This window comes from Buteo buteo, chromosome 21 (genome assembly GCF_964188355.1).
Source record: "Buteo buteo chromosome 21, bButBut1.hap1.1, whole genome shotgun sequence".
Classification (NCBI taxonomy): Eukaryota; Metazoa; Chordata; class Aves; order Accipitriformes; family Accipitridae; genus Buteo; species Buteo buteo.
The window spans coordinates 21,607,798-21,634,196 of NC_134191.1; the positions used below are offsets into that span (position 1 = coordinate 21,607,798).

Below are 26,399 nucleotides of genomic sequence, written 5' to 3' on the forward strand. Positions count from 1 at the left end.
TCCTGTATCTACTAGAAATTTAACTTCTTTTTCTCCCAGCTTAATTACAACCAGAGGCTCAGCTGGGTTCCCCTCCGGTCCCCTTCATTCATCCAAAACCATCATTCTGGCTACCTCTTTCTGAATGTTTCCTTTTGAACACTGTTCGTTCTTAGGACAATCTCTTTTCCAATGTCCTTCCTCTCTACACAAAGCACACTGATTCACTCCTAAGGGGGTGTTAAAGTTCCGATTGCCAGAGTTCATAAATCCTCCCCGTCCATAAGCACGTCGTCCTCTGCCTCTACCTCGTCCTCTGCCTGCTGTTTCTGTCATCACAGCCAATAATCTATTTTCTCTGTTTCTCCTTTCCTCTTTTTCTCTGTTATTATATACTTTCCAAGCTGCTTCCAACATTTTATTTAGGCTCCTTGAATCCCCTCCTTCCAGCTTCTGAAGTTTCTTTCTAATATCTGGTGCCGACTGCCCCATAAAAATCAAAGCCAGCTGTATCTGAGCCGCCTCTGTTTCTACTCTTAAATCAGTATATTTTCTAGCAGCTTCCTTCAATCTTTCCAGAAACGCTGAGGGAGATTCATTCTTATCTTGTCTCACCTCGTATAATTTAGACCAATTCAAAGATTTAGGCATAGCATGTTTAACTCCATATAAAATCCATTTCTGATATCGACTCAGCCTTTCTCTATGTTCCACGTTATTTGGATCCCACTGCAGATCCCCAGACGGAAAATTCTGCTCTAATGTTCCACCTGTTGTCCCACTCAATACAGCCACTTCTGCCTGTGCTTTGCCGGTCTTTAATACCATCTGCTTCTCTGTGTCATCCAGCAAATTATCCAGAATCACCTGTAAATCACTCCAGTCTGGATTCTGTGTTTTAATTATAGTATCCACCACTCTGCCTACCCTCTCCGGATCTTCTCTATACACTCCAGCTGCCTGTTTCCAAGCCATCAAGTCCGTAACTGAAAAGGGCACTTTGACATACACCGGCCCATCATTACCCACTCCCTGTCGCAGGGGAGCTACCGTTTGTGCTCGCTGCTGCCGCGGGGGAGCTACCATTTGTACTTGCTGTCGGGTCCTTCGCGAAACGGGGGTATGAATTACAACCTCAGACGGCTCTTCCTCCACATCCTCTAGTCCACTGCTAGCCGGCTCTTCCATCCGTTCCCCATACCCTGCACCCCAATTCCTTCCTCTCCTAGGAGGAGATATATCCAGTTCTGGCCCCTCATCCTCTTTGGGAGCAGTGGGAACAGTTATTTTCTTTAAACACTCCTTTCCAGTATCACATGCCAGACAGCATTTCTTCCCTTTCTTATTATCAGAAGTCACAGCCATCACCAAATTGTCTCTACTAGTTAGCTTACATTCATCCTGTCAATCCCGTCTCTGTCTTAAGTAAAAGAATAAATCCACATATGGTACTTCACTCCATTTCCCTTCTCTTCTACAAAACAACATTAACTGCAGAATGGTGTTATAATTCAGTGTCCCATTCACGGGCCACCTTTCCTGATCCTCCAATGTATACAGAGGCCACTAATGATTACAGTATTCAATCATTTGATTTTTTACGTAAATCATCATGCAATTCACCCCAATGTGCCAACAAACATCCCAACGGAGATGTTTTCGGTATCTTTCCATCAGTAGACAAATTTCCCATACTCTTACTCTTAAATAATTTGGCAAATGCCATTATGTTTATACCCAATACCAAATATCTATTAAATATATATATATTTCAAATATCAAAAATCAATAATCAGTTATCAAATGTTAAATACCAAACCAAATATCAAATGCCAAGTATCAAATACAAAGTTTCAAATACCAAATGCATGTATCAAACACCGGATATCAAATACCTGATCTTATACAAATAACAATTGTTGCCAGGTAATGGAGTCCACCTACTTGTCTAGGGCACGGACAAAGCCGACTTCCCTAAGCAAGAGTCATAACCAATATCCCCTGGCAAGATTAGTAACCAACTAATATATTCACACTTTATAACTTTCAACCTTAATAAAAGACACTACAATCGTTGTCAAGTCTCGCTTCGTGCTCGATTGCACGTCCCACACTTACAACAGTCACACTCACAATACTTCCAAATACTCAATGTATGTCACCAAAATACACATACACTCTAACCCACTCCAAAATGCTTTTGAAGCTGGGACTCTAACCCAGAATCTTCAAAAGTTGTGGGACTCTAACCCGCTCCAAAATGCTTTTGAAGCTGGGACTCTAACCCAGAATCTTCAAAAGTTGTGGGACTCTAACCCACTCCAAAATGCTTTTGAAGCTGGGCCTCTAACCCAGAATCTTCAAAAGTTGTGGGACTCTAACCCACTCCAAATTGTCCAACCCAGCAATAGCTTTCGCTTATGTCTTACGGGCAGACGCCTAGGCTTCCACTTCCTTCAGGATCCTTTAGTGCAACCCTGCGCAGCTTTCGCCGCGTCTGACAGGCAGACGATACCGGTGGGACTCTAACCCACTCGGGGGGACTCTAACCCCAAACGATACCGGTGGGACTCTAAGCCACTCGGGGGGACTCTAACCCCACTTAGTGGGACTCCAACCCACTTACTTAGTGGGACTCTAACCCGCTCGGATAGCTATCCTTATTATTTCAAAGAAAGAAGTGTCTTACCAAATCCAGGGGACGTCGCAAAGAGCCTTATGGATCGGGGATCGATGGGTATCCCCGAGAAATCCTCGGTGCCGGCAGGAACCGATCAAGTCCCCGACTCCTCCGGTCTCTCTCAGCGAGGTCCCATCTGGGTCGCCAAAAACTGTTACCGAAATCTCGGAATAAAAACTTATCAACGCCAATTTAGTGTAGATAAGCAGACACTTCTTTATTGACGGCCGGGTGCGCGGGCGAGTCCTCTCACAAACCACGCACACCTGTAACCAAAACAATACACCTTATATTGAACTCACTTATGCATATTCATAAGATTACAAAGACGTCATTTGCATATTCATCGGATTTCCAGGAAATCATTTGCATATGTTAACGTCCATCACGCAGGCGCACTAAAGGTCTCTGGTGGTCTTCTAGAGTCCTCTGGTGGTCTTTCGTAGTCTTCCTCACTCGTCCGCTTCTTGACCTCTCAGGTGTTTCCAAGCAGCAAGCTGGTGTCCATAACGGTTTCCTTAGCCTTTAAAACAAACACTACAAGACTACCAATCTTTGTCAAAACTTCTGTGGTTAAATGATTTGGAACAATACTTAAATTCTTATGGTTACACATTATACAGTTCCTAAGCTCCTAAGTTTCTAAGGCTACACTTCAAACTCAACACTCCCATACTTATGCTTCACAATCTTCTACTTTTTAGTCAAACCAAACTCTTTTATAATCAGATTTTAATTTTCTTTTATCTTGTTATCTAAGTCCTAAATGTTCCTACTAGATGATCTTAGCCAATTTCTCCGGCCTTGGTACAGGGCTATACAGGGGATTTCACAGCAGGTACTGGTTGGGGTTAAATGTATAAAATACAACATACATATGATTTTGCTAAAATATTAAAATTAAATATGATTAATTCTAACTAAGAACAAATCAGTGACCAATTGGTAACACCGTCTACCCACCACACCTCCGTGGTCACAGCCCTGTAATCCCACGCAGATTCTGGCCCTGCGAGTGGTTCTCCACGCTGCGTGCGGGAGCGTGCGGGCACTTCAGGGAAGCACCAGCTGTGCTGGTTTCCCCGGGAAGGGGGCGAGAGCCTCCTCCGTCGTGCTACCTCCGTGTTGGGATGTGCGGCAGAGGGGCTGCACGTGTTTGCGCTGTGGGGTATGCGTGGACTTTACTCCCTCCTGCCCCTACGAGCCGTTCTGGGATCACGCACGGGGGGGGTGTAACCCCTTTAGACCATCACCAGGCACAGACCAGTCAGTCCAGCTGGGAACAGCCCCAGAGCCCTTTATTTTGTATTTTTAGGTGGATCTGAGAAGCTGAGAAGCCTCCCAGCCCCTTTTTGCTAACAGCCACTGCTACAGCTGCCGCCTCCGGCACCTTCTCCTCCGCTGCGGTACCAGCATCGCGTGCTAGGGAGGAAGAAAGAAAGCCTGTGAGCGTATGGACAGGGAGAAGGCAGAGAAATCCTGCAGGCGTCGCTCAGGCCACCGGTGATGGGATCTGCTTGCGACGAAGCCTCCAGTTGCCTATGAAGAGGGGGAGGCCCCTGATGCCCAAGGCCCTGAGAAGGTCCCAGGTGCAGCTGATGAGCCTGGGGCTGAGTCGAGTGGGGCAGAGACCTTGGGGGTCCCGTACAGGCGTCCCCCTCGGGGCAAGGTGTCTTGGGGCAGGACTCTGCGAGGGAAGGACGTGCTCTCTGGTTTGGAACGGGGAGAGGCGGCCATCGGAGGGATCCCTCTGTCTTCAGCCAGGACTTTCACGTCCCACATGGAAAGCCAATTCTAGGTGCCCAGGCAGCCCCCTTGGCTGCCAGGGAGGTCCAGCCCAAAGCCAGCCTCCAGAACCTGCTTCCGTCTCACCAGGGGTGTCAGAGAAATGCCCTCTTTCCCCCAGGGCTGCCCTCGGTGGAGGGACGGGCCTCGCAGCCGGGGAAGCACCATCCCTCTTTGGAGATAGTTACCAGGGGAGCTGCCTCTGCTGCTCCAGCTTCCGCCGCTTGTTCTCAGTGACGTGCCTGAAGATGGTCCTCCGTTCCTGATGCGGCTCCAGCCTCCTGAGGACCTGGGCCGCTCGTGGCGAAAGGTGGCTGCAACAACAGGGGAACGTCATCCCTCAGCCTCTGCCGGAGACCCCGCCTGCCTCTGCCCTCGCACAGCCCCTGCACCCACCCGGTGCCGCGTGTACTCAGCCTTCCACCCTGCGGTCAGCTTTGGGTCTTAGCTGCGGGGGTAACCCAGGTCATCCCCGCGTTAGGAGACATCGGAAGGTGTCCTACGCAACCCCAGGACGCAGGCACGGGGGACGCGGACATCCCTGCGGGGTCACGGCCGCTCGAGTGCCCCCAGGCTGCGGCCGGAGCCGGCGCACACTTACTCAGGCTGGAGTCTCTGCAGCTGGGCGGCTGCTGCCATCTCCTCTGCTGGGAGAGGGTTTTCAGCCTTCCGCCACCTCCCGCCGACCTCCTTTCTCCTGGGCTGGGCTGGAGGGTGGGGAGCCCGAATGCCTTCAGTGCCGAGCACCTGCCGAGGAGGAGACGCTCTCAGCAAACCAGACGGCAAACAGAGGCGCCGTTTCCCAGAGGACCTCTCGAAAGGAGCCTGCAGCGGGACCTGGGGGCCGGGAGGCTCAGCACCAGCGTGCCCGTCATCACGGCTGACGGCTGCTTTTGCCCCTCGGGTCCTGCTGCCAATCTCTCCCTCACCCAGATGAGCGGGCAAACCCCTGCCCTGCGGCTGGGTGTCAGTCCCGCTCCCACCCCCCTGGAGACCTGCCGCCCCGACGGAGAGGGCCGCTGCTGCTCTCAGCGGTGTCAATCGCTGCCCCGTACCTGGGGCGGTTGTCGCTCCTCCCCTGCAGACCAGGCCTCCCACGCCGCCCATTCTGCCTTTGCTTGCTGTCGCCGCTCTTCCCACCGGGTCTTCACTCGCTCCCACTCTGCAGACAGCTTCCAGACCTCCTGGAGGGGACAGAAGCGCAGCAGCAGGCAGGATTAGTCTCAGCTCCCGGCGGGGCTTCCTTCGGGTCTGACCCGTGTTGGTGCCCCTTGCCTCAGCCGGTCGGTCGGCAGCGCTTTGCCCCTAACAGATCGGGGGCCGTGGAGTCACGCCAGGCTCCTCAACTCACGGCAAACACAGCGGAGTGACCAAAGACCTCCACTGTCAACGACCTAGAAAGGACTTGTACGTTCTCCATAGCCCCTGGCCCGAAGAAAAAGTGTTTCATGACAACGCGGGGGCAACAGCAGGCGGGAAGGGCGTGCAGCACCTCCCTTTTCCTGAAGAAGATCTGAAGGAGGTGACGATGAACGCACGCCAAGGGAGCCTTTCAGGACGGCTCTCTGCCCAAAGAGGCTTTTGCCGAGTCTCGAACAGCACGGTAGTTACAGCAAGGCAGAGCACGTACCTGCAGCGCTCTCCTGCAGCCTTCAGAAGACGGGAGCGCAGCGGTGGGCCTGGCTGGAGGAGCTGGCTCCTGCCTGCTTGCCTCCTTCGTCCTGGGGGAGCTGCCTGGACATGGTGGGAGCAGACTGCAAAGAGACACCAGGAGGAGGCGGCGTGAGCGTGGGGCAGGTGGGTGCCCCATGCTCTCCGTCTGCTATCAAAGCTCCCCAGGCTGGCAGAAGAAGCGGTGGAGGTGGGACCGTTTCCCATCAGATGGATGGGAGAGGACTGCACCTCAGGTCTGCTGTAGGAGCAAGCAAAGTAACGTGGGGTGCGCTCAACCTCCGCTGCCTTCCCCACTAAGGGGCCTGTGATGGGGCAAACAAGCTCGTAAAAACCGTGGGGCACGTGCCAGGGACCTTCCCGAGTCCCTACAGCCGGAGTTTCCAAAGGGGACGTCTCTCCTACGTGGGCGCAAGGGTCCCTTTCATCCCTTCCCACAAGGGTCTCACCTGGCAGAAGGCTTCTTCTTCTCCGTGTCTTGCTGCCTGGTGCCCGGCCCCTGGTTTGGCAGCGCGGGGAGGGAATACTTCACCCGCCTCTGCAGCAGCTTGTCAGGCGCCTGGCTTCCCTCTGTACCTGGGAAAGGAGGAAGCTCTTCAGAGCAGCCCCGTGGGGAGTGCGTTTGAACCGGGCTCTGGACAGCAGGGACCCCTTCCCGTACCTCTTCTGACCCTGTGCTTTTCTGCAACCTTCTTGTGCCAGGCGGAGAAAGCCTCGGACGCCGGTCTGCCGATCACCAGGAACTGAAACCTGGAACGCGAATGATGACACAGGCTTGAAGACCGGTGACCTCCTACCCTCTGCAGCTTGCCGGCACTAATCCTCCCGACTGTCGTGGAGGCGTCGCATCCCTTTTCCTTTGTGGCCCTGCACAGGTTTTAGCGGCAATCTCCCCCAACCCAACGCTGCCTCACCATGTGCAGTTGGTTCTCGCTGATGGCAATGGCAACAGGCTGGGCGTGAGAAACACGATCACGATGCCGGGTCACTCCAGGAGAATACACGCATAGTGCCAGCTCAGCATTAGTTAACCAGAAACCAGTCGCTTCACGATTGATCCCTGACTCGATGCCGAATGTCGAGCCCTGACAACGCGTGCTCCTGAGCAGGAGCTGGGAAGCCGCCCGCTCGGCCGGTCAAGGGCTGCAGAGGAAAAGCACTCACCTCGGGAACGCGTGGGCAGGAGCAGCCTGCACCTCCTGAGCGGCGGTCGCTCCACCGGAGACAGCTGCCCCTGGCATCCACAGCCTCTGCAAAGCGACACAGAGCTGTTAGAAGGTTTCCAAGGCAGTTTCCTCTTGGCTCCCAAAGGAAGCAGACCTGTCTCCCGCTCCAAAAGCAAGCCGCTTCTCCAAACCTCTCTGCCAAATCCTCCTCCATCAGCGTTAGCCCTTGCTCTGCTCTGGAGAAGCTGCACAGCCAACACTGAGACCGCCCGCGCAATAACACCGCTGGGCTTTTTGTAGGGCAAGGACCCAGGAGAAACTTTCTTTGCTAATGGAGAAGTCAGCGGGGGCAAGCACGGGGAAAGGTGTTTGACTGTCCTGCCACGTCCAGGCTGGCCAACGGCGACCGGGTTGCTCACCCTTCCTTAGGCTTCCCAAAGACACGGAAGCAGCCCTCAAAACCTCGAGCGACTTACAGTGTGAAGCAGCGCAATCCGGCTGGCCTTCCTCTCCAGCCCTGTGACGCAGTCAGAATAGAACCGCATGCACAGGAGGTCGTCTTTGCAGGACAGAACACCAATGCCCTTGAAGGCGAAGGAGAGGCGCTGCCCGTTCTTCAGTTGGGAAGAGTACAAGAGGATGGTCTCTTGCACGCAGTCCTTCACCACGTGCTGTGGGAAGGAGGTGGCTCGCGACAGCCGCTTGTAGTTCAGCGGCTCGATCTTGACATTGCCTGCGAGGAGGAGGAACGTGGTCACTGTCACAGCAGGCCAAATTTCCACATAAGATTCATAACAAAATGCCAGAGGGAAGGGCGCTCATAGAAACAGGGGAGCAGTTAGTTTGGGGGGAGCTCAAGCCACCCCCTGACCTTTAGAGGCAGTTCTCTACTTCTCCCAGCCCTTCCCAAAGAGCCGAGAACACACGGTCCCCCCCCAGACATGGAGGGGGAAAGCGGAGGGTGGCCGCTGCTTTCTCACCAGGGATAACCACTGTGGGGAACGCGAGCTCCTGCACACACAACACATCAAGCTCCAGTCGGAAGACGGGTCTTCGAACCACGTACACCTCTTCTTTGCCCTGGAATTGCTCTTGGAGCATAGCGAAGGTCCCGAGTCCTGCGACCAGGACACCCTGCCCAGGAAAAAGACAAAAAGGCTGATGAGCGAGTACTTCAGAGATGGGAAAAGTGAAAGCTTAGGAAAAGGCCCGTGTTCTCCATTTGTTTTCTTGCCCGCCTCAAAATATTCGCTGACATCCCTTGGCTAGAGAAGATCCCAGGCAATTCCAGCCCAGGGAGGGAATACCCCTGGGACTGATTCCCAGGGATTATCCTTGGCATGGCACCAGCATAATCGCCTGCCTCTCTGCTCGGCCTCTCCGCTCTGACCACAGCGAAGGGTGAAGCCCTATCGTGTGCTGAATGCTTTCTCAGACTAGATCTGGACTTGGTTTCTCTCCCGGTTGACCAAGAAGCAGCTCTGGGCACACGGGCTTGTCTCGGTGTGCCGCCACGATGCTCAGGGAGGGCTCGCTTCCCGGGGCCCAGGCCCTCCGGGGCAAAGGGGGAGCAAGACGCCAGCCCACCTTGTCCTGCTTCAGCTGTCCCAGGATGTACGCAGACACAGCATCCCAAATAGCCACAACCTCTGGAAAGCAAAGGAAAGAGGTGTTGGGCTCCAGGCCAGCCAGCTCACAGCCTCTCGGCAAGCTCCTCGCCCAGGGGTTGACAGATGCCGGCGTCCGCAAACAGCCCAGACAAACGCGGCCACGGCTGCGGAGCTGGGCTGTGCCCCGATTTCCAACTGCCAGCCTTACTCTGCTCCCGGGGCAGGGCTGGGGTACAAATGGGGATGTGGGAAGGGCTCAGGACCGGGGCTGTGGCCATCTAACCCCCAGAAAGCCTTGGCACCCCAGAGCCCAGGACGTGATCTGCCAGCCTGGTGGCACAAGGGGGTCCCATGGGGAGGACGAGAGGTTCTCCCAAAGGAGACTTTCTTCAAGGGAAAGGGCTGACTTACAGCACAGGCATTTCCAGCCGGCTCGCGAGAGCCTTGTGGGAGGTGTAGCTGTCCCCCCCAGCCCCCGGGACACAGAAGCCCTTTTCATCCCAGAGCCGGAACCCCACGAGGGGCCAGCTTCCAGGGAAAGCTGGCCCTGGATGGCCCCCCTCGCAAGGGGACGGAGCCATTCCCATGGGAGCCTCGGGGCTCCGGGCAGCACCAAGACCTGGTTGCCACATCGTCCCCCGAGTCCAGTGGGACCCCCAGGCAGGGCTCTCGCAGCAGCCCCCAGCCCTGTCCAGTCACCCCCACAGCCCGGCAGCTGCAGCTTTTTCCAGAGGCCAGCCCCGCTGCGACCCCTCGGGAAGGAATTCCCAAACCCCTTACCCTTGGTGGAGAGCTGCAGGAGCGTGGGGAACAAGCTGCTGAGCTCCAAGCTGACGGCCACGGTGCAGCAGCCCTCCATCGCGCCTGCCGCTTGCCCTCCGCTCAGGGAAAGGGATGCTCTTCGCAGCTCCTCGCCCAAAACTCCTCTCCGACGTGCCCCTGCTCCTCTGCCGGTTACAACGGGTGCCCCCAGCGCAGCCCCGCTGCCTCCCGATCCCGCTCCTGGCTGTGGAGCAGCTCCGAAGCACAGCAGTGGGGAGCCCCTGAGCAGTGCCCAGCAGCGCCCAAGCCTCGCCGGGAAGTGACGGCAGCGCTGGGGAGACCTCCCTGGGATGCGGGGCATCCCCCTGTGACATCAGCCCGCATCGTTTGAAGGTGCATTATGACGCCAGCAGGGAGCCGGCGCAGCTGGGGAGAGAGGAGATGGATTTCCCTTCTCGTCCTGGGAAGCAGTCATCCCCGTTCTCTCCGAGTTGCTCCGGCAGAGCTTGCCGTTACCTGTGCTGGGAATTGTTAGGATGAATAGCCTGGCTTAGCACTAGAAGCTAAAGGAGTTGAAGCCTCAGGCCGCAAGAGCTGAGCCAGAGTCAACTTTTTGATAAAGCTAATGCTGCTAACCCAGAACTAGCTGAAACTGGCAGATGCGAGCAGAATGAAGACGACCAAGGAAACCATTCCGAGAGAACGAGGTAACTTCAGAAGAATGCCGGCCCAGTGTGGAAGAATTGCTGGAGGTGACTTACTGACATGTCCCCCCGCCTCTCTTACGGGAAGGCGAACCGCCAGGGTGGAATACAGTGGATATGCAAGGAATCTGTTCCATAATAATTCCCTAAGCAACATAATCTGCAACCTTCGACGTCAGCAACACGAGGGGAGCTTGGTGTGCTGACTCTGAGAAACAACACGGAGGGCGGAGCAGAGCGGAGACACCGCGGCCAGGCTCTGCGAAATCACCGCAGGGATGGGGAACTGGAACCACAGGAACAAGAATGGAAGGTTCCTGCATTGAATCCACTAGAGCAAGGAGGTGAAGCAATGGGGTTCTGTCAACGCTGTTGTCTTACTTCTGATTTATAAGTGCCCAGCTCTGGAGCACTGACATGGAACTTTGCTCATTATAATCTCATTATAATAGCAAAACACACCTCTGTCCCAAAAGCTACCTGCCTCTAAGGTGCAACCACCCCTCACTGAGCATGCGCTCTGAATTTTCTCTAGCATAGACCTTTAGAAGTAAAGCGAGGAGATTTTACACCCATCATGATAAAGGTATGTATGACTAGAGTCACTCAAGCTCCACCTAAAAATAAGAAAATAGTATAAAAGGGCTTAAGAGAGGAGGAATGCTGGGGAAGATACCATCATAGACAAGTCGGGAGGACATCGCTGACTTCTGGGATCAGTCGAGGGGTTGAACCTCTCTTCCCCTCCCCGCCCCCCCCCCCCCCCCCCAATGAGATGCCTACTGGGTGAGATTCGGACCCTCAGTTATACCGAGTGCTTCCCCGGGAAACTCAGAAATCTCTGTAGAGTTTTTCCATAATTTAGTGTGCTTGTAGTCGACTGCATTATTATTTGCACGTGCTTTGCAGACAGTGTACGTATCACCGGCAATCCAAAAGAACCTGTACTCCTCTTGCTTTAATAAACTGTACTATTCATTAAAATCTAGCCGTGATAACTCGTTGAACGTGACTAAATTGAAAGGACAGTGCACTATTAGTGCATCTGTAATCGTGATAGTTCAATATATCGAACGTGACCGGAGTTAGAGTGCTGAATTGGGCATCACTCAGAATCTAAGCCTGGCCGCCCCCAGCCCCTCTGATATCTGAGGACAAGCTGGAATGCACGGGGGTTTATTTTCTGCCAAACTTTGTTACGCTTTAACGCAGCAGTCCCCTTGTCACCATCACTGTGTCACAGTCACCATGTCTCCTTGTCACCATCACCAGCACTGTGTCACCACCTCTGGCACCATCGCTGTGTCACCGTCACCATGTCACCATCGCAATATCACCGACCCCACCATGTGGTACTGGGCCCTCTGGGAATGGGGACACCATCAGTGTCAGTGTGTCACCATCACCACCTCACAGTACCCATCCTGCTGATGGATGGCGGCACTGTCACCGTGCCACCGTCACCATGTCACTGTCACCATCATCACCCCACGGTACTCGCCCTGCTGCCATATGGTGCCACCCAGTGCCCTCCCAGTGCCCCCAGTGCCCCTCCGGTACTCCCCCAGTGCTCCCAGTGACCCCCATCCCCCCTCAATCTCAACACCCACGACCCCCTGTGACCCCTGTTGACCCCCCCCGTCCACTGCCACGCAGGCGCTGGAGCGGCAGTTTGCAGAGCAGTGGCGGGGGGGTTGCGGCGCTGCCAGTTTGAGTAAGGCTGGGGGCTGGTGCAGAGCTCCTACGGGCAGGACGTGGCCTGGCGGGTGTCCCTGCTGCAAGGTGGGGGGGTGGGGGGGGCATGGGGACAGGGATGGGACGGGGAGACCTGGGGGGGCCCTACGGCAAGGCAGGATTTGACCGTCCTCTCTCCAGCGCTGAGGCAGGCACTGGGAAAGCTCGGTGCTTGCCCCTGCATCAGCACCTTCATCTCACTCAGAGGTGGGGATACAGCACTGACCTTCCGGCACCAGGAATTGTCGTCTTTGTATCAGCCCTTCGGAAGCCCTGCCAAAGCATCTCCCAAATTCCCTGCTGGCAGGAGGCTCTCCTGTAAACCCCTGCAGTCCGAGCCTCCTCCAGACTTCTGCACCCCTGGGATGGATGCTCCTCCTGGCACCGGAGGACCGGGCCACTCTCCTACGCAGAGGCAGAGCTCCCTGGCACACTTCTACACACAACCATCGCCGCCTCGTGCCCTGCCTCTCTCGGCAAAGAAGCACCTCTAAGACGGGAGGACATGCTTCAGGCCCGTTCGTTGCCGTCACTCTCACTCCTCTCGGTATCTACAGACTCCCGAGGGGTGCTTGGGCTCCTCTTTCATTAGGACATAAGCAGAGGCTTTGCCTATGTCTCAGGACGACGGGTGACGCCATCCAGGCCCCAAAGCCGCCTGCTGCGGGTCCTATACTGCGCGGCGGCGACTGGTGGAACGACCGACTGTCACTCCCTGCTGTACCACTCAGGGCTGGGCTCACACCACCAGATCCCACAGCTCCAGCTTCCCACCTGGCTCCCGCTTCCCAGATTGCCTTCATTGCAAGGCTGCCGTGCAGTCTGATGGAGCGAGCGAGTATTGCGCGTGCTTTTGAACCCCCCCCGGCAGGCAGGATGCCTTGGCATGGGCTGCGTCAAACAGCCGTGCTCCTGGGATGCAGCCGTCGCCTTGGGCTGCAGGTTCCTCTCTTGCTGCTCTCCCTGATGATCCGCACCCCGGCTACGAACCTCTCCGCTCGTGTGCCGGTGGTAGTTGACCAGCACCTTCACCTTCCTCGCCCTCGCGCACCCCCCCTCGCCACAGCTGAAGGTGAACAGACCAGACCTTTGGGGGTATGTTGTTTTACTGCAGAGACAGTAGAGGAGTTGTGTAGAGGGAATGGCGGAGTCCAAAAGTGGGAGCAGGGGCCTGGGGCTTGATCAGCGTCACCTGGAAGGGGAAAAGCGAGAAGAAAAAAAGGTGACCGTGGTGCCTTGTTCGCAAGAAGACTTTTGTCTTCGGCGAAGGCCGTCTGGCATAACAAGTTGATGGCCGTGCATTTGCCGTTTGCCGTGCATTGCTGTGTGCGTGCCCGGGCACTTTCAGCTAACTCCCCCTGTGCCAGTGGCACACTTGCTGGAAACCTCCTGTGTGATCAGGACATCTCTAATGGTCTGCTGCTGTTACTGATTGGCATTTCTCCCTTTTTGGAGAGGCATATAAAGGCAAGAGAAAAAAAAAGGGGCTAGGGGCAGGTAAAATCCATCCCTCGAGTGTTTTCAGAAGGCTGCTCAAAGCAAAGAGCTTCGGTTTGACACAAAATGGAGCGACGTGCCCACTCCGTCTGGCAGGGCAAGCTCATGGCTGGAGCTGAGCTGGCACTGGCACTTGCTCCAAGTCCAGAGCCCTTCTAGCTCCAGCCAGACTTTGCTACATGCCCCTGCCCTCCCAGGTGATCCCCCCTGCATGAGAAGGGTCTGCCCTTGGCTCTGCTTGTGCCTTCTGCAGCAGTGTGTCCTCCTGAAGAGCTTGTAATGTGCGAGCACGTGTCAGCATTGAGCGCCTGAGCTAGTGCAGAGGCAAAGATGTGTTCTTTGGCCTCACTCTGCTCGGCTTTGGGCCAAGGCAAGGGAGCAGGCCTGCTGTCCTGCGGTTTGTCACTCCAGTAAGGTGGTCTGGAGTTCTGAGAAGCCCCGTTGGAAGGGGGAGATGCTTAAGGGCTGGTTGTTGCAAAGCAGGGGAGGAGATTTGGGCAGCTGCCTTACCTTTCCCGGGCAGTAGTCTGCCGGTCCTGGCTTCACTGTTTTGTCACCTCCAATTCCACTTTTGCTTCCCATCGTGTACATGGGAGCCCTTTTTTTGTAGGTGTCCACTTCCACCTTGGGGAATGCAGCAGGACCTGGCGTCTGTAAGAGAGGCAGGGAGGTTGTTGGGTACAAAAGGCAGCAAACAAGAACAACAAAAGTTGATTCTTGCCGGGTGCCCACGCGGGCTGCGCTAGTTGAGCTGGCTGGCCAGAGAAGTGGCGTGAGAGGCACGGAGCGATTGGAACAAGGGCCCCTCCTGTTCCCCTGCAGAGAGGCAGATTTCGCAGAGGAGAGGGAGATTCCCATTAGTGCCGATGAGTTTTGCCCCACCAAAACTGTTAGTGTTGGAAAGCGAGGGACTGCGGGTGTCGGCGTTGCTGTTGGCAGCAGGAGAGCCACGGGACCCACGGCTTCTTGGGGTTTGCTGCTGGTGCAGGGAAGTGGGCGTGAAGAGAGGCTGCAGCCGGCGTCGGAGCCCTCCGGCCCTGAGGAGAGCAGCTGCGAGACAGCAGAGAAGCGTAGCTCACCTTGGCGAGGTCTTCAGCAAAGCCGTTGTGCTTCCTCTTCCCTTTCATGGAGTAGCAGGGGCTGGCGTGGGTGTAGGCTGTGTTGGGTCCCACCAGCCTGGGCAGGGTGTAGGTGCCAGGACCTGGAAGGGGAACGGGAAGAGAGCGTGTGTGAGTCCGGCAGGGAGAGGAGCAGCGCCTGGGTGGGAGAGAAGCAGCCTGCCAAGCCTGCTGCGAGGAGCTTGAAGGATGTCTCGCCCCTCTCCCAACGCCTCCGTCTTTTGTCGCACGTGGCGTGTGTCGGCAGCTCCAAGCCCGAGTTGCCGGTTCTTTTGTGGGATGGGAGAAGCTGGTGCTCCGGGACATCAAGCAAGCTCGTCAAGAGACCCTTGCGCCCTGCTGTGTAGGCTTTTTGCTAGGCCTGTCAAAAAAGCTGCCCGGCAGGTTTTCCCTGGAGGACAGGCGGGCTGCAAGCGTGTGTATTTCCCCGAGTTCCCTTACCTGGAGTTTCATCGGTTTTGACGGCCTTGTGCCGGAAGGCCATGGACGGCGCCGGCGCGCATTTGTAGAGGTGTTGGTTGGCCTTGTCGGTGGAGTAGTCACCTAGGGAGAAGCAGAGAAAAGCAGGGAAGCCGGGCTCTCTTCCTCAAGCCAAAGAGGAAAGGTCAGGAGGAGGTGCTCAGCCACGTTTGCCTTCTGCCTGGAAACCTCTGAAGCTCCTTCGGGACGCGAGCTGATGGTTTTGTGCCCCGGTAGCACAGGGCAAAAAGGCAGGCGTGCTGCTTGTGTCGCCTGGAAGAAGTGCTGGCGAAACGGTACTCACTTGGTCCAGGGGTGACCTCGGTCGTTATCTTGGGAAGTCCGCCCATGTGCTGTGCCGGAGCCACGTACTTCCCGTTCCTGGTGATGGAGGGCTGGACGTAGTACCGAGGGCCCGGAGAGCAACTGTCTGCGCCGGGAGGTTTGGCCCTTTGGAAAGTGTACGCTGGGGCTTTGGTTTTGGTGGGATTGTGAACCAGGTAACCTAGGAAGAAAAGCCTGTGAAAGGACGCCTGCCTGCAACTCCATATTTAAAGCTACTTTCTAAGTGGAGTAGCTGGAGTTGCTGGCCACAAGAATTTCCCTTCCTGTGTGGTTTTTGTCCTCCAAGAATGATACCGGCAGGCCAATACAATGGTACAATGACTTCCGGCAAGAACAGTGTAGGCACTGTGCAAGTAATCAGAATACCACCAAAATGCAATTGTTATGAAGTATTAAATCCCCAAACCGTTGCTATGCTAACTAAAAGCAAATGTAAAGATCGCCTCTGTCACATTTTGCTTTCCCGCAGCCCCAGTGGGAAAGAAATTGAAACCTTACTGCTATTATGGAGGAGAAGAAGAAAGTGAAGGAGAAGAAGGTGGTGAAGGAGAAGGTGGTGTTGAAGGAGAAGAAGAGAAGATGAAAACGGGGGAGAAGAATAGGAAGAGAAGATGAAGTAGAATAGGAGAAGATGAAGAAGGAGGCGGAGAAGAGGAGAAGAGAAGGAGGAGAAGAAAAAGAAGAGAAGAAGGAAAGGATGAGGTGGGAGCAGCAAGTTCGGAGCAAAGACAGAGAAGAAGCTTCCTCCTGTGCTGCTACGGCCACCTCTGTGCTCAGCAGAGTCCGGCAGCTCTTTTCCCGGGCTTTCCCCAGAGCAGCCTGAGCCTTCCTCTGGCCCGCCTGCGTCCTTGCTGCAGCTGAGAGCATGGAGGCTTGGAGCAACGGGGAACGGAGCCGTGGCTGCTTGTCCCCTGGAGGCAGCGGATGTGGTGCACCCCGCTTGCGACGGTGGTTTTACCTGTTGTCCCGGGGATCGAGTACTTGGGTCCCGGGCTGGTGAACTGGGCCATGATGAGGCCGCGTGGGCGATGAGGTCTCCAGGTGCCCACCCAGGCTCCGTCCACGTCGGAGGCGGCTACCGAGCCTGCGGCAAGAGCGGGAGAGTTGCCGAGGGGCTTCCCTGGTGGAGACCCGGCGTGAAACCTCCCCGGGAGGAGCAGCAACGCTTCACCTTTCTCCATCTTGGCCATCGGACTGGGTGCGGATGAGCTTGTCGGCCGCTGCACCTCTCGGTCGCAGAGCACGGCGAGAGCGAGGGCAGGCAGCGATCACACAGGAGAGGTTGTGGTCTCGGCTGCCAGGTGGCCTTGGGGAGAGGCCTCGGCTCGTCACGGAGACGCCCAGTGACGTCATAGAGCTCCGGGCGCCTGTCGTATGGGCTGTTGCATCATACGGCTGATGGGGAGCTGGGGACGTCCAGCTGGCAGGGCCAGACCTTGACGAGGTCTGCACGGCAGAAACATGCAACGAGGGAAAAACTGATGTGATTCCTGGGTTTAATCTGGCAGCCTTGTGTTCTTATACTGTTGGGCTGACCTAATAATATGAAGGTAGCTTTGAACACCTGGAACTTCTTTTTCGTGTCCTATTTTCCAGGCATCCCTTAATCTACGGTCTTCCTCCTAGGGAGGGTGAGTCGGGCCCGGTGTTAGTCAGCAGAATTTGCTGCTGGGGGCTCTCAGTTAGCGAGGTTTAGGAATACCTCTGTGGTGCCGCTTTGGGGAGTTTCTCCCTGGAAATCGAGGCAAGAGAGCCCTTTCCCAAGGTGCAGAAGAAACCGCGTAGACTTGTGTGTACCTTCTAGATCATGCAAGTAAAGTGAGATGCCAGCCAGAGATCGGGAGTGTGTTCACATTTCTCCCCGATAAGTCAAATGCCCTATTTTTCATGGGTTTCTCACAGGAATAAGAATCGTGAGCGGGCACAGAAGGGTTTCTGTACTGGGCCTGGCTGGGATACAGGTAATTGTTTTGTCATCGCACCCTGCACGGTGCTGTTTTCAATGTTGACAGCACACCGATGTTTAGCTACTGCTGAGCAGTGCTTATGCAGAACCAAGGTCTTCTCTGTTTCTCACTCTGCTGCCCCAGCGAGCTGGCTGGGAGGGGACACAGCAGAGACAGCTGCCCCCAGCTGACCGAAGGGGTACCACGGTCCGTACCACGTAGCGTCATGCTCAGCAAGAAAACCGCGACTGGGGGAGTCTTTCCAAGGCAGCCACTGCACCAAGATGGCTGGGCATCTGCCTGCTGGTGAGAGGTGGTCGGTGGTTGCTGTCACATCAGTTGGTTTCCTTTTTTATTCCCGGCACTTGTTAAACTGTCTTTATCTCGACTCCCTTAGGTCACAGCCTAAGGAAACCGGAGCTTCCTGGGTCTCAGAGTAATTCTAGAGCTAAAGTGGCGACAGACATCAACTCTAGATCACATAGTACATGCCAAGGCTCATCACTGACCCAAGAAGACATGCTCCTCCTGTCCTACCCAAGGCTTTCAAGTCCAACACACTTTCTTCCTAAAGCAGGACGCTACCTTATTTACTTGTAACACCATTCCTACGTTCCGTGGGATGGGGCTAGAGGTAGGTTACGCAAGCCATCAAGCCACTGTCTGGAAGCACCAGAGCCTTTTGGGTACTGTTTGTCACCATGGTTTGCGTGAGAAGGAAACTAAAACACAGAATAGATGGTGAGAAATTTAACCTGCCATGGAGATAGCTACAGTGAACAAGTACGATCGGGACCAAGTCCTTTTTCTCAGGGGAAAGGCACACACCAAATAAATAATTGATGAACAGACCAGTACAATTCAAGTTAAACAGGAAAGAACCAGCAGATTTGAGGAACGCAGCGTAAGAACTGACTACCACAATACTTCCTTTGTATAGTACTAAAGCATAAACCCACTACACATACACAAAAAGTGTATGTATTACATAAACATATGGTTCCTGTAATCATTACATCATTATTTAAATACATTTTAATATACACTAATGTCTATTTCTGTGTGTATAAATATCCATAAAATTCAAACCTTTACTCTTCCCCTGGCCACACACACCTTTCACCTCAACGTACACCAAGAAGCATTGTAAAATCCACAAGTAATTATCTACAAAACTCCAGTAAAACCTGTAGCTAAGAAATATTTCAAGATGACTGCTACAAAATTCATCAGGAACACAGACACAACCACCAGTTAAGGAACATTAAAAGCACAATTTTCCCAAATCTGACAACTCTTTTAGGATGTGAATCCTAATGTTTTGCCCCTTACATTATTATTTTTTTTATTAGGTGGTGAAATAGTTTTTGCCATTGGTATCCAACAGCACCCGGTTCCCTAGTCAGCAGTTATCAAGATTGTTAATTAAAGGTGGTTGTTTCAACAGCTACCCTGTTCGCTTTACCTGGACATGCTGAGGGTTGACAGGAGACGAGGATCGTGACCTGTGCTGGCGTGATTTGATGAACGCCAGAACTTCATCTGCCTTCATTTGGCACAGCTGTCCCACAAGAGCCACTGCTGTTCGCCCCCAGGTAATACCCCTCATCCTCAAACACTCTGAGGGACTGTCACCCTAAGCAGGGCATTATTTTAGTCCTTAATCAGATAAGCGCAGCATCAAAACAGAGCAATGGAAATGCCGTAGTTAACATTTACAAAGTTTGCAGCACGTCACATGCTTCCTATCCCGTTAACAACCTTGGATGTATGAACCGCTCATGAATATGACCTGCATTACGCACACCTGGACATACCTACAGGCATGTGTGCGTGTATACGCCTACGCTACTACGTTTCCTTCCTCCCCTCTATTTTCTAGTCTAGAAGCATCAAGCTCAACGTCAAATGAAGCACATGCAAGTGGTAAGGTACCAGTTCACTTCGGATCATCGGTTACTACCTTGGCACCCAAGTTACTGCTCAAATCACCATGAGTCTCAAAAAGAACAAGTCTAACATTTAACAAAACTCAAGTGCCAAAGCTGCCCCAATCGGAAGCTGCACTGGGAAGGGATTTCTTATATGCACATACCTATAGATCTATATCTCATATTGCCATCTGTGCTATCTTGAGGCAGTACTTCAACCCGTGGGTTTTCAGCACAGCAACAACAGTCATAAGCAAGAGTGCCTCCAGTTACTTGGGGATGCTCTGACATAAGCCATTGCTGACGTTTTTCACCTTGTGGAACTGGAATCCAATTGTTGGAGGCTACGTCTGGTAACCAACGCCTCTAAAACTGATGCTGCTCGTTGCAGTGTTTATCAACCCCACAGCAAGCACAGGGCAGTGCTGTGCCCAGATTCGGTACAGGCTCCTATCAAGGGAGCCACGTGGAAACACAGCTACAGCCTCCTTGCAGGTAAAGGAGCAACGCAAAGCTCGTTTCCCAGGCCTCGGTAATTCTAGAGCTAAACTGACCTCCTTCAGATTTACGCTCCGATAATACATGCCAAAACCCACCCCAGGCCCAGGGGAACTAACAAAGTAGCTCCCGCTTGTGCGTCACGGTGGACTGCAGGGCAAGAGAGAAGGGGCTGGGGAGCACGTGCCCGACCCCTAACTCCCCACCCGGGACATGGCGGTTGCTACCCTCAATAAAAATATTATCAAGTAATATGTATAATATGTTTGAAATAACCAGAGAGCTGCTAAAGTCCTGTGTACAGCCCCCATCTCTTAAAATTTAAAATAGGGAAACAACGACTAGACATGATTTAGGGTTTAGGAACTAACTGCTAGACAATGAGGCTTTATGTTTATGTCAGAAAAGGTAATAGATTGTGGTTGGGTCAATAAACCTCGAAGAACCACTTGGAACTGCCAAGATTAGGGAAGAAGTAGGGGGTTAGGGTTAGTGACAAATTGCTATATATGCGTTGAAAGCTAACAAAAAAAGGAAAAAGGAACCAAATCATGTTGTACTGGATGTGGGTGTGGGAAATCTGAGAGAGGAGAAAATAAAGAGGATGTACAATTACTAATATCCCCCCCTACAAGAACTTAGAAGTGAATAGTTCAAGGGATGAAGAAAGTGATAATACGAGTCCAGTCTCAGGAAGAACAAGACAACAGAAACCTATAGTAGAGGCTCCACCTAGACAAGCAGTGGGACCAGAAGCAACACCAGTATACGTACATGTACCATTTACCACCCCTGATTTATTAAATTGGAAATAGGTGGTTGGATCACAGTAAAGCAATCCTGAAGGCATGCATATTATCCAAATTATATGAAATAAGACAAAGGGATAAAGATACCCCTTCTGCTTTCTATGAGAGATTGTGCGGAGTGGCACAAAAAGGGACTGATTTAGAGCCAGAAGGTCCCAGCAATTTAAAGTTGTTTAATATGTCGTTTATCAGTCAAGCTGCAACAGATATTAGAAAAAAATTGCAAAAAGCAGAAGGGGCAAATGGAATGACAATTTCATAGTTATTATCCATTACATATAAAGTATAGAATAATCGAGATGAGGAGGCTGAGAAGGAAAAATGAGGACTTGCCAAAATTCAGGCATCCCTTGTAGCTGCCCTAAATGATGGGAGAAGCAGAGGGCAAGGAAGGGGACGTGGAAGAGGTGGATTTCAAGGGAGAAGAGGACAGGGAAGTTATGATAGAGGAAATTACAACGTCCCTTTAGGAGCAAATCAATGCACATACTGTGGATAGGAGGGACACTGGAAAAAGGAATGCCCTAATCTCCCTAATGATAAGGGAAAAAGGAAAGAGGAGGCTATTAAAGTAATGACAAAAATCGGGTTAGACTGAAGGGGACCAGAGGAATCTACTAAAATCTCCCCAGCCGATCCTCTAGTTCCAGTTAAGCTGGGGAATGAGACAACACATTTTTTAGTTGATAGTGGAGCCTCACGTTCTGTAGTAACTAGTTGTGAGGGTCCCTTAAGTAAAACTAAAATAAATGTTGTTGGTGTGACAGGGCAAAAAACCTTAAGACCATTTTTAAAACCTATGGAGTGTTCAATTGGTGATACTAAATTAACTCATGAATTTCTCTATATGCCAGAATGCCCGTTACCACTGCTTGGACAGGACACACTTTGTAAGTTGAATGCACAACTAACCTTTTCTGAAGACTCCGCTCAGTTGCATGTTCCTCCAGAAACAGCTTGGAAAGCCCAGATATGTTTAATAACTGAAGAAAATCCCGATGAAGAAACGTATATTCCAGAAGAAGTACTAAATGCAATTACACCTTTGGTATGGGCATCGAAGATACCTGGACGAGCGAAGAATTTGATTCTGGTAAGGACTGAACTTAAACCGGGAGCCCAGCTGGTAAGAAAAAGACAATTATTCTATTAAGCCAGAAGCCCGAAAGGGTTTAGAACCTATGATAAGCTCCTTTTTAGAATATAGACTGTTAAGAGAATGCCAACCAGAATAGAATACCCCAATTTTACCTGTAAAAAACCCTCATTCTTCAGAGTATAGACTGGTACAGGATTTATGAGAAATTAACGTGAGGACAGTAGATGTTCACCCTGTGGTTCCAAATCCATACACTCCCCTTGCTTCAGTCACTGACAGTAACGCTTATTTTACAGCATCGGACCTGAAAGATGCTTTTTTTTGTATTCCTGTGGATAAGCACAGCCAGACCATCTTTGCCTTGGAGTAGGAAAATCCAACTACAGGGAGAAAGACACAACTACGTTGGACTGTTCTTCCCCAAGGATTCAAGAATAGCCCCACCTTGTTCAGTAACATACTGCCTAAAGAGCTGGAACTATGGCAAAGTGATAATGATGCTGTGACTTTGCTGTGATATGTTGATGGTTTACTAATTGGTTCTGATAATTACAAGGCCCACTTGGAAGCCACCATTAGTTTGCTTAAATTCCTGGGCCTGGTGGGTTATAGAGTTTCTAAGAAAAAGGCACAGATTGGAAAAGAAAAGCTCCAATACATGGAGTTTGAAATTATGAAAGGACAAAGAGAATTAAGCAATGAAAGGAAAAAAGCAATTTGTAGGATCGCTCTTCCTACATCAAAAAAACAATTAAGAGGATTTCTGGGAATGGCTGGATGGTGTCGTTTATGGATCCCCAATTTTGGACTAATTGCCAAACCATTTTATGCTGCTATAAAGGAGGAGATCCTTGAATGGACACCAGAATGTAGAAAAAGTTTTGATAAAATTAAGAGAAAGCTTATGGAAGCCGCTGCCTTAGGACTTCCAAACTTAAGAAAGCCCTTTTATTTGTATGTACATGAAAGACAGTGTGTGGCACTAGGAGTTTTGATACAAAAACTGGGAAGCTGGAAAAGACCAGTAGGATACTGTCCTGGTTTCAGCTGGGATAGAGTTAACTGTCTTCCTAGTAGCTGGTACAGTGCTATGTTTTGAGTTCAGTATGTGAAGAATGTTGATAACACTGATGTTTTCAGTTGTTGCTCAGTAGTATTTAGACTATAGTCAAGGATTTTTCAGCTTCTCATGCCCAGCCAGGGCACCTGACCTAAACTGGCCAACGGTGTATTCCATACCATGTGACGTCCCATCTAGTTTAGGAACTGGGAAGGGGGGGCAGGGATTCGCCGCTCAGGGACTGGCTGGGTGTCGGTCAGCGGGTGGTGAGCAATTGCCCTGCGCATCATTTGTACATTTCGATCCTTTTATTACTACTGTTGTCATTTTATTAGTGTTATCATTATCATTATCAGTTTCTTCTTTTCTGTTCTATTAAACTGTCCTTATCTCAACCCAGGAGTTTTACTTCTTTTCCTGATTTTCTCCCCCATCCCACTGGGTGGGGGGGGAGTGAGTGAGCGGCTGCGTGGTGCTTAGTTGCTGGCTGGGGTTAAACCACGACAGATACTTTTCCAAGCAATTAGATAAAGTCAGTAAAGGATGGCCAGCCTGCCTGAGGGCAGTAGCAGCTACCGTAATGTTGATTGAAGAATCTCAAAAATTAACATTAGGCCAACCAATCACTGTGTTTGTACCACATGCCGTGTTGCCTCTTCTTGAAAACAAAGGATGTCATTGGATATCACCAAGCAGGTTAGCTAAACATCAAGCTGCATTGCTGGAACAAGATAATGTAGCAATTTCAATGACTTCTGCTCTAAATTCTGCTACTTTACTCCCAATTTCTGAATCCAGCGAATTGCATCATGACTGTTTGACTACTATTGGCACAGGTGTATTCCAGTAGACCTGACCTGCGGGATGAACCCTTGCCTGATGTGGAGTTGGGAGCTATTCACTGATGAGAGCAGTTTTGTATTGAAAGGAAGGCGAAAAGATGTGGTAATGTCTACTCAAACTGTAGAAGCTAAATCTCTGCCTAAGAATACTTCTGCCCAAAAGGCAGAACTGGTAGCATTAACATAAGCCTTGGAACTTGGCCAACAGTCAATATTTATAATGATTCTAAGTATGCTTTCAGAGTGGTGCATGCACATGGAGCGATTTGGAAAGAAAGAGGACTTCTAAGCTCACACGAACCCCAATTAAATATGGAGAAGAAATAATGAAACTTTTACAGGCAGTTCTGCAAGTTGCAATAATACACTGTAAAGCCCATCAAAGGGGGAACAGTGAAATTATAAGGGGAAATAAAAAAGCAGATCAGGTGGCAAAAGAAGTAGCTCTAAAAGAGTCAAAGTTTGAAGGAGCCTTAATTCCAACACCTCATTTAGAATTATCACTTCCACAATATACTGAGAGAGAAGATCAATTGGCAGAACAATTTGATTGTTCTAAAAATGATCAGGGATGATGGGTGGCACCTTTGAAACAATTCTTAAATTTTGAAAAGATGTTGAAAATTTTACTTAAAAGATTACATCAACAAACACATTCAAGAGCAAATGCATTGGTATTGACTGCCAAAAGATAGGCTGCAGAACCAAAAATGCAAAATCTAACAGATATAATAATTAAAAGATGTGTTCTTTGTTGTGCTAATAATCCAAAGATTACCAAGAGGGTTATAGGAGAAGTTGTGATACAAGGAATAACTCCTGGGGAATACTGGCCAATAGGTTTTATGGAACTACCAAGGTGAAATTCATACAAATACTGGTGATGATAAATACCTTTTCTGGTTGGCCAGAGGCCTTTCCATGTCGTACCAACAAGGCTAGGGAAATAATTAAGGCCTTATAAAAAGAAATTACCCCTAAGTTTGGTATTTTAGAAGGACCCCATTTTATTGTAGAAATAGTACAGGAGATTTTTGAGTATTAAATGAATGAAAGAAATTTCAGCCTTGGAATCCACAGGCTAATGGTAAGCTTGTAGAAATATAAGAGAGGCAATGGAGACAGGGTGGTTGAATAAAATCCTGCTGCTAAAGTCGTGCGTACAGCCCCCATCTGTTAAAATATAATAGGGAAACAACAGCTAGACATGGTTTAGGGTTTAGGAACTAACTACTAGGCAATGGGGCTTTATGTTTACGTCAGAAAAGTTTTTGTTATATTTTCTCTCCCCTGTCCAGCTGAGGAGGGGGAGTGATAGAACGGCTTTGGGGTGCACCTGGTGTTCAGCCAGGGTCAACCCACCACACATCCTCAATTTGGATCCATACCCCAGCACTGCACTGCCCATCTTCCTGCTGCTGCTGCCCAAAAGTCACAACTTGAACTATTCCACATCATCACGACTGCCCTTTGCTCCTCCAGGTCCTCTTCTGGCCTGTAACACACTCTCTGCTACGCACACCCCGCTGTCCCAGGCTGCACCCCGGGGCTCTGTACGGGAACCCTGTCTCGCCAAGGGCTCGAGGCGCAAGGACCGAGACCGAGAGCTCGGCCGGACAATCCCGTGCTGCGGTCACTTTGTCCTCCCAGCCATGAACCCCTTTGCTTCCCCAGGCCCTGGCAACTGCTCCTGTGCTGCTCCTGCGCTGCCGAGGGCACCCACAGACGCTGCTCCGACTTGAGGAGCAGCACGGACAGCTGGGAGTGCGACGCGTGTGCTGGCCTGGGCACCGGTAAGAGGCAAAGCGCCCGGCTGCCCCTGGGCTGGGGCCAGGGGCCAGGCAAGGCCTGGCAGCGGGAGCCCAGGGTGGGCCTGGCAGAGCCTCTCTGCTCTAGGAGGGCTGGGGGCACCGCTCTGGCCTATCCTGCCCCGGGCCTGGGGGCCGTGCCCTTGACCTTCCTGCTTCCCCTTACAGCCTCCAGTGCCAGCTCGGAGCTCGCCGGGCCCAGCACTGCCAGCCAGGCAGGATCGGGGCAATCGCTCAGGTCTCCGGCACCGGAGACCAGCAGCCCCAGCACCGCCAGCCAGGCAGCATCGCGGTCCTGCGGCTCCCCGCCACTTCAGGGCAGCAGCTGCTCCAGCCCCCCTGGGCCCGTGCGGATGCGAGACCACTCCCGCTTGGAGTGGTCCCAACACCCCTACAGCCGGCCTGGAAGGTGCCATGACAGGAGCCGTGCGCCAGCACCAAGTGCTGAGAGCAGCACCCCCAGCCAGGCGGCGCCGGGGCCGTCCCACAGCTCCCCGGCACCCGAGACCAGCAGCCCCAGCACCGCCAGCCAGCTGCCAGCGGGGTCCTCCTCTGGCTCCCCACCGCTGGAAACCAGCAGCCCCAGCACTGGGAGGCAGGCGGCATTCAGGCCACCCCACGGCTCCCCGGCACCGCGGACCAGCAGCCCCGGCAATGGGGCATCAGGGCCGTCCCAAGGCTCCCCAGCGCTTGAGGGCAGCAGCCGCTCCAGCCCCCCTGGGCCCGACCGCGTGCGAAACAGCTCCCGCTTGCAACGCCGGGCCCAACACCCCTACAGCCGGCCCAGAAGACGCCGTGACAGGAGCCGTGCGCCAGCACCAAGTGCTGAGACCAGCACCCCCAGCCAGGCGGCGCCGGGGCCGTCCCACAGCTCCCCGGCACCCGAGACCAGCAGC

The 26,399-nt window shown here is 52.5% G+C and overlaps 2 protein-coding genes and 1 non-coding gene across 5 annotated transcripts; all 3 read right to left on the reverse strand.

The window, feature by feature from the left end:
- Positions 1 to 3,901: 3,901 nt before the first annotated feature.
- Positions 3,902 to 9,873, reverse strand: LOC142042763 (uncharacterized). The gene is made up of 12 exons (XM_075053017.1): positions 9,672 to 9,873; positions 8,869 to 8,930; positions 8,262 to 8,415; positions 7,758 to 8,014; positions 7,280 to 7,365; positions 6,777 to 6,865; positions 6,565 to 6,691; positions 6,075 to 6,198; positions 5,500 to 5,628; positions 5,046 to 5,191; positions 4,633 to 4,758; positions 3,902 to 4,081 (listed from the first exon to the last, which is right to left on the reverse strand). The coding sequence occupies exons 1-12, from the start codon at positions 9,748 to 9,750 to the stop codon at positions 4,015 to 4,017; spliced, it is 1,446 nt and encodes a 481-aa protein (XP_074909118.1). The 5' UTR covers positions 9,751 to 9,873; the 3' UTR covers positions 3,902 to 4,014.
- A 2,282-nt stretch (positions 9,874 to 12,155) lies between these two features.
- On the reverse strand, positions 12,156 to 22,177 carry LOC142042557 (ciliary microtubule associated protein 1A-like). Of its 3 annotated transcripts, XM_075052616.1 has the most exons (7): positions 16,682 to 17,124; positions 16,469 to 16,594; positions 15,470 to 15,670; positions 15,148 to 15,249; positions 14,668 to 14,789; positions 14,099 to 14,239; positions 12,156 to 13,283 (listed from the first exon to the last, which is right to left on the reverse strand). In XM_075052616.1, exons 1-7 carry the CDS (start codon positions 16,698 to 16,700, stop codon positions 13,197 to 13,199), a joined length of 798 nt encoding a protein of 265 aa, XP_074908717.1. In that variant the 5' UTR covers positions 16,701 to 17,124; the 3' UTR covers positions 12,156 to 13,196. The 3 variants fall into 3 exon arrangements, with proteins under 3 accessions (XP_074908717.1, XP_074908718.1, XP_074908716.1); XM_075052617.1 differs by lacking the exons at positions 16,469 to 16,594; positions 16,682 to 17,124 and adding an exon at positions 21,607 to 22,177; XM_075052615.1 differs by having other exon boundaries at positions 16,469 to 17,124.
- LOC142042987 (small nucleolar RNA SNORD45) lies at positions 17,882 to 17,966 on the reverse strand. The gene has a single exon (XR_012653904.1). It is a non-coding gene; the product is annotated as a small nucleolar RNA SNORD45 (small nucleolar RNA).
- Positions 22,178 to 26,399: the final 4,222 nt, after the last annotated feature.